This window comes from Arvicanthis niloticus, chromosome 4, assembly GCF_011762505.2.
Source record: "Arvicanthis niloticus isolate mArvNil1 chromosome 4, mArvNil1.pat.X, whole genome shotgun sequence".
Lineage (NCBI taxonomy): Eukaryota > Metazoa > Chordata > Mammalia > Rodentia > Muridae > Arvicanthis > Arvicanthis niloticus.
Window position 1 is genome coordinate 135,032,622 of NC_047661.1, and position 12,660 is coordinate 135,045,281.

A 12,660-nucleotide genomic window follows, 5' to 3' on the forward strand; every position below is an offset into this window, starting at 1 on the left:
CTACCCTGCTGTTCTTTCAGCCTTTGAACAGCTGACCTTCGTATTTTTTCTTTATCCTGGGCTCTTTTTGCACTGTTTGTTTTGGAAGTTGTTGAGTTAAATTAGCCATCTCTTTCCTTTCCGGGTTACAGTATGAGAATGCAGCTGTCAGTCTGAGAACACTGCCATTGTCTATTTTTAGATTCAGTGTGAATAAAGCTCTCTAATTGCACTGAGGAGAGAGAGAGAGAGAGAGAGAGAGAGAGAGAGAGAGAGAGAGAGAGAGAGAGAGAGAGACTGGTTTTTTTTACAAGCACCAAGTCAGCTATTGTGAGTTAGCCTGGGGAGAAAGCAAAGGGCAACCACTGTCTTCCCATCCCCTCAGTTGTCAGGTGTGTTTTCTCTTGGCATTAATGTTGATTATGGTCAAATAAGAATAAGTGTGATCATTTTTTTCCCAGTGTTTTAACATTTGACAGCTTGGATGGTTGTTTTCTCTGGATTTGTTATGAAAAAAATTACTATAATTGAGTTCAAATTCCTCACAAATTATTTTTCTTTAGATGTTTTCTGTGTTTCTTTAGATGTTCTGTGTTTTCACATTAGACAAACTGAGAACTGTGAAATACAATGGACTGTGATTTTCTCTATACAGCTTTCTCACCAGCATCCTACATGCCTTACTCCAGTCTGCTTTTCATGTAGCTGCTAGAAGTGCTTCAATAAGTGGAATACCATGGTATTTAGTATAACTTGGACCCTTAGTCTTCAGAGTCTGTTGCTTAGCCCTGTATTCCTTCCAGTCACTCTTGTATTTCCTTCATATTGAATTAATTTCTTTCTCTAATCATTCAGCGTTTTTTAATGCTTACATGATTTTTAAATGTACAGCTTTCTTGATCTGTGATTGCTTCTACCCCATTGTGTATTAAACTATTATCCTGGGTTAAGTAGGTAGATATCACTTTGGATGAGCTGATTCTGGAAGTCATACCTTCTGGGTTGCATTGTTTAACCCAGTGCTCTTAAACACTTTGAGCTACTTGTATACATAGGTTTGCTTTTCTGCAGTGCCCAAATTTCCCAACTTACCGTGATCAATTTGAGGGCGATGATTTTGCCTTATACATTTTTGTGCAATACTGTTTATGGAAACCAGTAGATGCTTAGAAATATTTGGTTAAGGAAAAAGAAGTCAGTTTGGATGGTACATCTAGCATTCAAATTTCAGAAGAATATTGGTCCAATCTCAGTGGCAATTTGAACTGTTGTGGTTTTTGTCTCATCATGGGATTTCCCTTGAGCTTTAGCAAGTCAGGATAAATAGATTGTCAGGCCTTCTGTACCTAGAAGAATGCTGTATAATTTTTCTTCTCTGAATTCTATCAGAAGTATCATCTATTGTTTTACTCCTGAGGCTGGGGAGCCATGATAAAGACCATTTTATTGTTTTAAACATAAAACCTTAAAGCAACATTAGGTCAAAGAACTTGTTGGTTTGTAGCTTCTGTAATTACATTTTTCCTTTAACCCCCACGGGCACTTTCTAGTAGAACATCAATACTGTTATTATTGATGTTTTCCATATTATTATCCAGAAAAAAAGAGGGGGAAATAATAACTTTCCTTCCTGGGACAGAAAACAGGTATACTGTGCTTTGGTGCGTAACTGGGAACTATATTCATTACTTATTTTAGAGCTGTGATAAAACAAACAAACAAACAAACAGAAAACAGACAAAGATGACTTAGAACAAGACGGTTTTTTGACTTGTGTTTCATAGGTATCAGAGTTTGTTGTAGCAGGGAAGCGTGATAGCAACAAGCATTCATGACAGCTGAAACAGGAGCTAAAAGCTCACATCTTGAACCACAAGCATAGAGATAGAAAACTGGGACTGGTATGCAGATTTTAAACCTCAAAGCCTGTGCCCAGTGGCATACTTCCTCCAGAGAGTGTATACCTCCTAAATCTACCCAAATAGCTCCAATAACTGCCTCCAAGTATTCAAACATCTAAGCCTATGGTGTCTTTTTAATCAAAGCATCACCGGAATTATGGGCCAAATTAGAGGGGCATCCTTTTTGTAAGGCATGCACATGTGTGCTGCACGTTAATGTATGCATAAATGTATATAGAGAGAGGATTTGAGACAGGAAAGTAGGTGATAGGCAGGAGAGAAAGTAATATCACTAAAATAGAGCAACCTACACAGATAGTGTATAGTATGTGGTAGAGTGACAGGAATATTTGGTGAAGGCTTGGCAAGATGTCTCAATGGATTAAAATACTTATCAAAAAGGACTAAGAATCTGATTTCAGTCCAAAGAATTCACTTGAAAATGGAAAGAGAGAACTGACTTCACAAAGTTGTCATCTGATTTCTACAATATGTATTACTGCTTTTGCACCCTTCTGCATGATGCACACACAATAGTAAATAAAATTTATAGAGGAATATTTGATGTAAGGTGCTATTCATTAATTTTAGTAAATATTTGCTGAATGTCTCTATGTTAAGACATGGTACTCTAAACTGTTAGCATGACTGAGGTAGACTTTGACATTCAGGAGCTTCTAGTATGTGTGCAAAAGAGTTGCATATACAGATAGTTAAATGGATAAAGCATACAGTTCTGGGTCAACAGAACTCTATGGGAGCAATATATAGGAGACTGTGCTTAGCTTTGAATGAATAAGGAGAAATCCCTGACATTAAAAAGGCATTAGTTTGGTATGAGCAGAGATGTTAAACCCTATCTGCAGTACTTTGCAGCTAACTGTGTATATGGGGTTACCTTCTAGAAATTTGATATACTAGTGTGGTGAGTGTAGTGTGCTCAAATGAAATATTAGCCTACATATTCTAGGCTTCTGTCAAGTATTTGGCATATATTGCCTTCTTTATTTCTTATGACCTTATTTCTCTTCTCATCTGTCTCCAGAGTTGACCTCCTTTTATTTGCCAAGGTTAGAGAGGAAAGGGACAGCCTGGGTGGAAGAAGAGTAGGGACCGTGGGATATGCTCCTGGGATGGTAAAAATGAGCCATATGATAGCTTACTATGCCATTTATAGAGTTTCAATTTTAGACTAAAGACAGTATAAAGACACTATAAGTAAGTTTTGTTTTCTTTTCAGACAATGTCTCATTACATAGTTCTAGCTGGCCTAGAACTTGCTATATAGACCATGCTGGTCTCAAACTCAAAGAGATCTTTTGACTGCAGCTTCTCAACATATTTTAGAAACTACCTTTCTGGCTGCAGTGTGAAAAATTATCTCAACTAGAACATAAGTAGTAGCATCGTGAGAATATGAGTTCAAAAGAGGAGTAAGTTTGAAAAATGTAAATCAGAAAGAATTGATGAAGTCAGTTGTTTGTTTTCCCTACAATCTGTGACACTTCAGATTCATTAATCTATAAACAGCTGATACTCCAATAGTGTTTCCAGTTGTGCAGCCTTAATGTATTAGCTGCCTTGACTGCAATGAAAGATAGATCTTTTCTGAAAGGGGACACCTTTTTTAAATAACTTGATATAAGAAATATTTTATCCTTTTGTCATATTGCATTTGTAGACTTTTGATTTCAGCCAGGAGATAATGCATCTGATTATACAAAGTAAAATACTTCTCCATAATGCAAATGTCTGACAGAATGAAGAAAGATGAAAGAGATGTATAGGGAGCTAACTGTTGGCTGGTTTGTTAAATAATCATACTCATTCATTTGTATAACAATTCACCCAACCCTTCAGGGCATCTTAATAACACAGACAGGGCCAAATTTGTAATTAGCCAAGTCCAGTTTGGCAAACATTCCATGGATATAAGATAGGGTTGGTTTTGCTATTTTCTTAATTGAAAGCATCAGGGAAATACTAGTCAGGTCAGGGAGTTTTCGATTGGACAAGGAGTGTTAGCATAAATAACCCCAGATTTTATATATATATATGTCTGTTGAAGGCTGGAAGCAAGCTGGTTTGAGTTGCTTCCATCTCAGGTTACTAATCACTTGTGACTGGCAATGTGGAAGTACACATGAGGGTTGTGAAAGCTTTTTTAGTATTTTTTTCTCCAGGGTAAGGCCCCAAGCAAATCAAGCTATTAAAGCTTTTGACACCATATAATGATTCTTTATTTTATTTTTTTAAGATTTGTTTATTTTACGTATGTGAGTACACAGTTACTGTATTCAGACATACCAGAAGAGGACATCAGTTCCCATTACAGATAGCTGCAAGCCACCATGTGGTTGCTGGGTCTTGAACTCAGAACCTCTGGAAAAGCAATCAATGCTCTTAACCTTTGAGCCATCTCTCCAGCCCAATAATTATTTATTTCTTCTAATATCACTTGCCTTCCCCCTTTCTTTTTCTTTACTTGGTCAGTAGTATGCCCTAATGCTCCTGAAGCTGGAAAAAAAGAAAACATATTTTTAAGTATATGCTATATGTATGGCTATAAGCAAGATTTGTAAAGGCAGGCCCTATGTTTTCTAGGTGGAAAGTTAAACTTTATTCAAAGTTTGCCAGCCAGAAGACTGAAGATAGGATAGACACTAGTACCATTGCACACCTAACTTTTGTCTTTATATGATCTGGCTGTTTAGTGCTAGTTTTGAACAACAAAGCATAAGTGAGAAACATTTGGATGACTTGCTTTCATCACTGTTGCTCACATCACCCATACACAGGATACAAGCTTTTGTCAGTCATCTGATTTTGGTTGCTAGAGTATATTTAGCCTCTTTCTAGATCTTTGTCACCCACTTCCACCCATTGCCACCTCACCTCTGACTTTCATTTGCTTAGTATGGCAGGGCAGTGTGACTAGAATAAAGCCCCTCAAGAACATTATAGTCCATGTTTTCCTAGTATGGAAGGACACAGATCTTTCTTAGCTCTTTTTGTCTGTGATAAGACCCACAGACTATATCTGCTCTTACAGAATCCTGTAAATTTCTTCATATGAGTGACAGTCTTTAGCATGATGGAAGTAGTAATTTTAATAAACCATAGTCCAGTGTATATTCTGAAATGAATATTGTCACTAAAACTTGCCTATATTATGAAATCAAATTTTCACTAACCCAAATATGTCTCCAAAACTATTTGAAAAAAATAAAATTTTCACAGCTCAATAGAATGATGGGCTTCCACACTAAAAGACCAGTCCAGAATAGTAATGGAAAGGTCATGGACTTCAGATCTAAACACAGTTTATGTTAATACTATATGTTCTTATTCCATGTAATTTATATGACCAAGATCTTTATTTTATAGGTAGCTTTTCCCAGTATCATATGTAACCTTGCTCATCCTGCCCTTCTCCCAAGGAGTTCAATTAAGATATGTAATCTTTATTGTGAGTACAAGGAGTATTTCAGGAGCCATGAGATCAGTGTTTTATTATATGCAGCAGTCATTACAGCTAAACAAGATTTCCTACTCTAGTGAAAGGCAGAAGAGAAGTCCAGTAGCAAGCAACACAGCTTTATTGGCATCTTCTGTCCAGTGCTTTTCTGTTTTAGAGTTTTGTGTTCCATGTTTGGAACAGATTTAGAGGGCAGCTCCATGTTTTTCTCATCTACTAATATATTGAATGAAAGGTAGATATGAGAATTTTACTTCCCTCAATAAAATGACAGAAATTGCTATCCTTGATGCTTTGGGCACTGTTCTAATATTTTCATGACTTGACTAGTTTAGTGTTCATAAAATCCTAAAGGATGAGTTCTATTATAACATGAGAGGAAACCCAAGCATCTAACCTGGGAATAGCACTGAGTTGGAACAGACACTCATCCTGTATTTTCAGACTTCACAAATACCAAAGAAAAATAGCAAAATGCTGAGGTTACAAGCCAGGACACAATAGCCATTGCAGTATTTTGAGATCTTGGGTTTTCTAAGTTCCTTTTCATACATAGGAAAAATAGTACCCTTGTTCTCAACTACACAGGGAGTAAGTAGATAATGGGTAAAATTAAGATGTAACAGGTTATAAGTACAGTAAACAGGTAGAGAATTTTGAACTTGACCTATTGGCAAGAGGAAAAGAAATGAAAGGATGATATGGTGACTAGAATGAAAAAAATGTGATATGTCTCATGCTCTATTAGTGAACCTGCACTGAGATTTTGAGCAAAGGTGTTTTTAATAGCCATGTTGCTGAATTTAAAACAAAATTGAGAAGTATTTCAATATTTTAAAATATCAACAGCTCTCTTATCACATGTTAATGTGTGTCCATGTTCTCTCTTCTGGAAAGAACTTTCTTAAATTGCCCAGAAACACATGACTAGTGAATGACAAAGGTAAGTCTTCAACTTCCATATGAATCACCCCAAGTCCTGCTTTTCTTGAAACTTTCATCAGAGAAAACAGAATTCAAAAGACACCCAGGCAGCTAAATTAAGCATACTTTATCAAAAAGGTACTCAACTCTGATCAGACTCTTATTTTAAAACAAAAGCAAAAACAAACTTAATTTCTGGTTTGTCTTTTTAAAAAAGTAAGACAGTCTGGTGAATACCATTTCACATTGCCTATTGAAGGAAAACATAGCCTCATTAACCACCCACATTTATCTGTCTTTACTACATATGCAGTGACAGTCAGAACCACAGGAACTGGTGTCTCCAGTCTTCCAACTTGGTGCTCCTTGGCTTCTCTTTGGCTGTTGCCATTCTCAAGTTCTTTATAGAAAAAATATTGTTTTGGTTCAACATATTTTGACCCCATGCTATTAGAGGGTTTCAAAGATGATTGTTAGCTATCTATGCCCCTGCTTGGAACACATTAGAAAACTTTGATCAAAGTTGAGTAGATCTTCCATGAAGCATGTAGAGACAGTAGAACCAGGGCGGATTCATATGGAAATTATATTCTGTGACTGACTTCAGCACTTTCTATCAAATTAGACAATTTTCTTTAAGTGATACAAATCAAGTGATAGTCTTTAGAAATTTCTGAGTACATTTAATATATACAACATGATGTTTTAAGATTCACATAGCAACAAGATTAATTATAGTGAAGCAAATTAATTATTTTTATTACTCTTGCAGCAAAGCCACAAATGAAATAGGTAACATATGATGAAGAGTTTCCCGTTTTTCCTCTTTTCTTCCTTCCTTTCTGGCAATTCTAGATTGAGCTCAGTTCTCATTCCTGATGAATTTCTTTTAAGGCAACTTTAGAATCATTATCGTCCTCATGTTAATATTGACTAATATAGCTTTATGCAAAGTTATTTAATATCTGACTCAGTTTTATTATCCTTATTTTTAAAGGACATATCAATGTCTATATATTAGAGTTAATAGAAAATTAAATTAAATCATTTAAATAAACCTCAGAATATTTTTAATTAAAGTAGAGTAATTGTATATTAATATAATATGTAAATTTCTTATTGCTTTTCCTTTCAGCATGCTCATCAGGTTAGAAGAAGTGATGAAGCTGGGGCCAGACTAGGGGGTATGCCTGTTTGGTCTTTCTCTCTGCCAGAGATATCTGTTCTAAGTAGGCCTACTGCTGCTTTTTGTGGGACCTAAAGAAGAAAGATCCCTGAAGACATACCTACTATATAAGTATTTTACTGTGACATAGCTAACCAATAAACTGTTTAGTTAAATATATTCCACTTTTGTGGTTGCAACAGATTTACTTTCTTTTTTTTTTTTTTTCTTATTATGTAGCCTTTATTTTCTATTATGAGGAATGGGCACATTCTATTCTTTTTTATTTTTTTATTGAATATTTTATTTACATTTCAGATGCCATCCCCTCCCAGAAAACCCCTATCCCATGCCCCCTTTTCCTTTTTGCTTTTATAAACTTTTTAAAAACGTTAATCAAAGGCTTTATAAGTTTGGTAATGCTCAATCAGAAGTGTAACCTAATACCCAGCCTAGATATATCAACTATCTTTGACTGGTGGAGAAATGTGAACAACTGCCTCCGTATCCCCCCTCTCTTTCTCTCTCTTTCTCTCTTTCTCTCTCTCATCACCTAGCTTCACCTTTCCTTCTTCTCCTCTCCTTACTCCTTCTCTTCCTCTTGGTACCCCTCTCACCTTAGCTCCTCCTACATATCACCCTTCCTGTTAAAATAAAACTTTTCTCTCAAAATACAATTAGAGCATAATTATGCCAATTTGTACCAGTGAGGTACAAGATAGTCCTAATACCCAGTCCACCATTTTGTTGACTAACCAGAACTTCTGTCATCTCTCCTAACTAAAACACTTAGTTCCGGACCTGGCTTTTTTCTTGGCTTTAGAATGAATGTCAGCTGAAAACCATCCATTCAGATCTTTTCTCTCAAGGTAAATAGCCAGGATTGTCTATGAGACTATAAGTTTTCAACCCTGTCAGAAATCCAGAATGACTGAGTTAACTAAAATTATGGGAAGCACAAAGCATAGCTTTATTGTTAGGGTGTTTTCTGTATTTTATTTAGAAATAGCTGAGTGGAGTTAACAGACAACAGTCCAGATTACCTTACATGGATAGTTGGTTTTCAAAACATCAGAAGTCCACAGAATTAACATTACAAACATTTCTGTATTAATGTTCATTTTGATTAGAGACCTGTCTGCTCCTGACAGCTTCCTGTCTTGGATTCTAAGAAGAAATTGAGCATCTTTGGAGTTACTCCAGTTGTGGTGAGACACCCAGTAGGCAAGAATTGCCTCTTTTCATCTACAGACAAATTACTGTCCAGAAAAGGATGCACTTGCAGAATAGTCGACTGATTATATCTGCCTAGACAGAGTAATCAGCCCTTAATAATTCTGCATCACTATGTCTGTCAGATGATCCTGGGCCAGAAGGCTAAAGATCAGATGCTCCAACGTTTTGTAGTATAGGGGCTTTCCAGGTGTTCAGCGGTCTCTATAAATTGGCTAAGATTTACTTTCATAATGACCTAGAATGCCTGTTTTGAATTTGGGATTCTTGGATTTATATGCCAGCATATGACTGATTAGGAAGCCCTTTCACCCCCTTTTCTCTTATCCATCATTCTACTCTCAGAGAGGAGCCTCATTGCTTGTGCAAAGAGCACTCGAAACTCTAAGCTCGAGTTCTGTCCATATCTTTCTGTAAACAACAGCCTTTTGATCAGGGTTATTCTTGACCACCCATGCTTATTTAGTTCCTCTTAGATACAAGATTTGGAGGAAACATATAAAAACCAAAAACATTAACAGAGCTGTTCAAGAAGAGTATTCTTAGAGCAACACAAGTCAAAATCAGGCATGGGATGAGTAGGCTCTGGGTGTGCCCATTTTCTGACCTCTGGAATCTTTAAATTCTTTAAAGAAGTAGGGAGGTAAAGAGAGCCCCATAGAATGGGACTTTTTAATAGGGTGAAGCCCAAACTGACTTTACCCTGCCCATGTATAAGATATGCCTCTTTCTTTCAAGGACAATAGTCTTCCAAGAAGAACAATATGTAAACTACTATTCTGTCTAGGGGGAGCTAATAACTTCTACATTTTTTTTTTTTACATTTGTGCTTTTGAGTCTAGTGATTATCTAGATGTCATTTCAACATTACTGAAAGTGCTAGTTCCTAATGCTAGCATTAAAAGTGAGAGAGGAGGTTTCTACTATTAAATTTACCATTGGGAGTACAGGCCAGTTCTTCTTATTAAATACTGAGACTGTTTAGTGTGGGGTGATTAAAAATACTGTGGTTTCTAGCCAAAGAGATAGCCAAGCTCTGAAGATTGCTTTTGTTGAGTTGGGGTTGGGGGAGGCGAGTGGCAGCACACAATTTCCTATATAAATAGCTGTTTTTCCTCCTGGTTCTCAGCATTGCCTGATATCCTCAAGTGTAGTCTGTGCTCTGATAGATAGTGCTAATGAGCAGAAGCCTTTTTGTGTCTAGTTCTTAGTCCGGTTTGTCGGTTGGAAGCACTGTTCCTCACCCACTTTGCAGTTGGTATTTTCAGATTCTGAATGGCCTGAGACTGTCACATAAATTGACTCACTTTTCCAGAGCATTCCTTCTATGGGAGTTTAGGTTTTTGCTATCAATAAATTCTACTTTATATTAGACAGTTACCTTTAAGTTAACTTTAAGCCACACTAAACTGGTAAATAGAAAAGTTGTTTATATCCCTAGTAATTTTTGTGTTTAGCAGAGATTTATTAGGCTTGTGTCACATACTATGTAGCATGTGGTGCTTCCACTAACCTGACCTCTGTTAGTCATATTTTAGTTTACAAATCAGTAAACTTAGGACTTATGGCTAGTAGTTAAAGTCTAGAATTGATCCCAATTTCCAGTGGTGGCTGGTCTTCTATTAATTTTTCAAATGTAGAATTATACTTAATTTCTTTATTTTTTTACTTCATTAAAACTATCCATTTGTGAGCTTGCTCATTATAGTATAAAACACTCAAAAACTGATGTATACAATTGTATTAATCTAATCTTATTGGCCCTACCAGAGTCTCTGTTGATGTGGAAGTATATGTACATCTACCTAAATCACTGTCAATGATTAAGTCTTTGCTTTTAAAGAAATTGAATTTCAGAGAAATAGTTTATCTTATAAGCCTTTGGGGAGCAGTTTTATGAGGGATATTTTCAGATAAGACTGTATCCAGAAGTGGTATGTCTTAGTTATTTTTCTGCTACTGTTACAAGTGGAGAAAAAAATTATTTAATACATACTTTGGGGAGCCAATAAGCTATTATTAAGTGGTTCTATCTGTTCAGTCTCTAGTAATGGCCTCCTAGGTACATATCAACATGTTGAGTATCATCATAATGGGAGTATGTGCAAAAGGGAGCAATCACACTGTGAGACAGGAAAGAAGAGATTGAGATGAGGTCAGACTCTACTTTTTATGATAAACTATTCTGGTAGAAAATGATTCACTTCTTTTATTAATCCATTCTTGAGGGTGAAGACCACAGTAACCTAATCAAAATCCACTAAACCCCACCTGTTAAAACTTTTACTATTTAAACACTGCTCCATTGGAGGCAAAACCTCTTGGGATATATTATCAACCCATCTCCAAACTAAAACAGAGTGGTAAAAGAAAAAAAGCAAACAACCAAGCAAAGGAATTATGATAAGCAAGTATCTAAGGCACTTTTTGTAGAAATATGTGATATGGCAACTTCTGTGTAGTTTTTATAAACATATTTTAGACCAGTGATGCAAGTTATAGGAAGGTAAATTCTAATCATGATTCTGATTCTGAGCATCTGAGCTGCTTCAGAAGAATGAGTCCTTATCTCTAGTAGAGTTTAAATGTAAGTTCTTGACTGCAAAGAGTGGCAATGGGAGGAAATCCAACATCTATATTAGACTTTAGTCCTATGACTTTAATCTTTAGGTTTGATAATAACATCTCATTTGTTTTCTTGGATTCCATGGCATAATCTGTGAAAATTTTGGAATGCTTCCAAATTATCTTTCTCCAAATTATTTCCGAATTGTTCATCTTTTCTCTTGCAGGAGAAAATGCAGAAGTTTCCATGGATGTTTCCCTAGGTTACCGTGATGATATGTTTTCTGAATGGACTGAAATGGCCCATGAAAGAGTACCACGTAAACTCAAATGTATTTTTACATCCCCCAAGGTAGGGCACCTTTATTGCTGAGTTGACAGTGTTGGATTCTTGGCATGGAGTACTATCAATCAAGAGACTTGGTGCCCCATCAGGGACAGAATTTTTTACTTTCTCTTTTCTTTCTTTTTCTTTCTTTATTCTTTCATTTTTTAAAAGTGAAGGAGAGGCTAGACTTTGCACTGTAAAAAGTATTGATTATACTTTTTCTCATCTGTTGTTTTCATCTTAGTTGCTCTTGAAGGACTTATATAGGATCAGAGAAATTTGATCCTTATAACACTGGCCTTTTAAAACTTTGATTTTGCCTATAAGTGTAAGGGAAGAGTTAACAATGAAAACAGCAGGTAGAAGCCTCTGAGTACCAGGCCCAGCATAAATAGTCTTATATTTTTAATGTAAATTAAAAGCATGTTTTGGAATAAAACATATGTGGCCTCAATTACAGGTTCTGTCACTAACTCTGTGATCACAGTTATGTTTTATAATTTCTCTATTTTTTTTCTAGTGCAAAATGGAAAGATGAATATATAGTAACCTTGGGATTTGGGGGGGGGGGGCTGGTTGGTTGGTTTTTTGTTTTGTGTTTTGTTTTTAGTAAGAGCCAGAGGAATTAATGAACATGTACTGTGGCTTTATAATTCAACATTGTCTCTGTGACATGTTTATGAATGAAATGCAGTGTTACCAAGGTGGGCCACCTGAACAAATAGTGTCAACTGTAACTGTAACTCCCATACAAAAACTATATCCCAACATGAAAGTACCTATTGCAATTGGTTTTCTTTCACTATACAAATGTGGTCTGAAGACCAAAGTATGCATTGCAAGCTTATGAGAAATATAGATTCCCAGGCCACACATAAAACCCACTATTTTCTGATGATTTATAAATAAATTATAGATAATAGAAGTTTATTTGGTTCATACTTGTAGAGGCTAACAGTCTACAAACAAGACACTAGAACCTGTTTAGGTCTTTTGTACTACACTAAAACATGGATAGGAGGGCAATCAGACCCTCATTGGAGAGGAGATGGAACAAAAGTGGGCTTCACGTAGAAAAACCAACTCT

General features: G+C 36.0%; 1 protein-coding gene across 5 annotated transcripts in view; it reads left to right on the forward strand.

The window, feature by feature from the left end:
* Positions 1–12,660, forward strand: part of Wls (Wnt ligand secretion mediator) — a 99,363-nt gene that overhangs the window by 43,443 nt on the left and 43,260 nt on the right. For all 5 annotated transcript variants that reach the window (XM_076933449.1, XM_076933448.1, XM_034499799.2 and 2 more), the window contains one exon: positions 11,473–11,597. In XM_076933449.1, the coding sequence (XP_076789564.1) occupies positions 11,473–11,597 (125 nt within the window). The remainder of the gene's footprint in view (positions 1–11,472; positions 11,598–12,660) is intronic.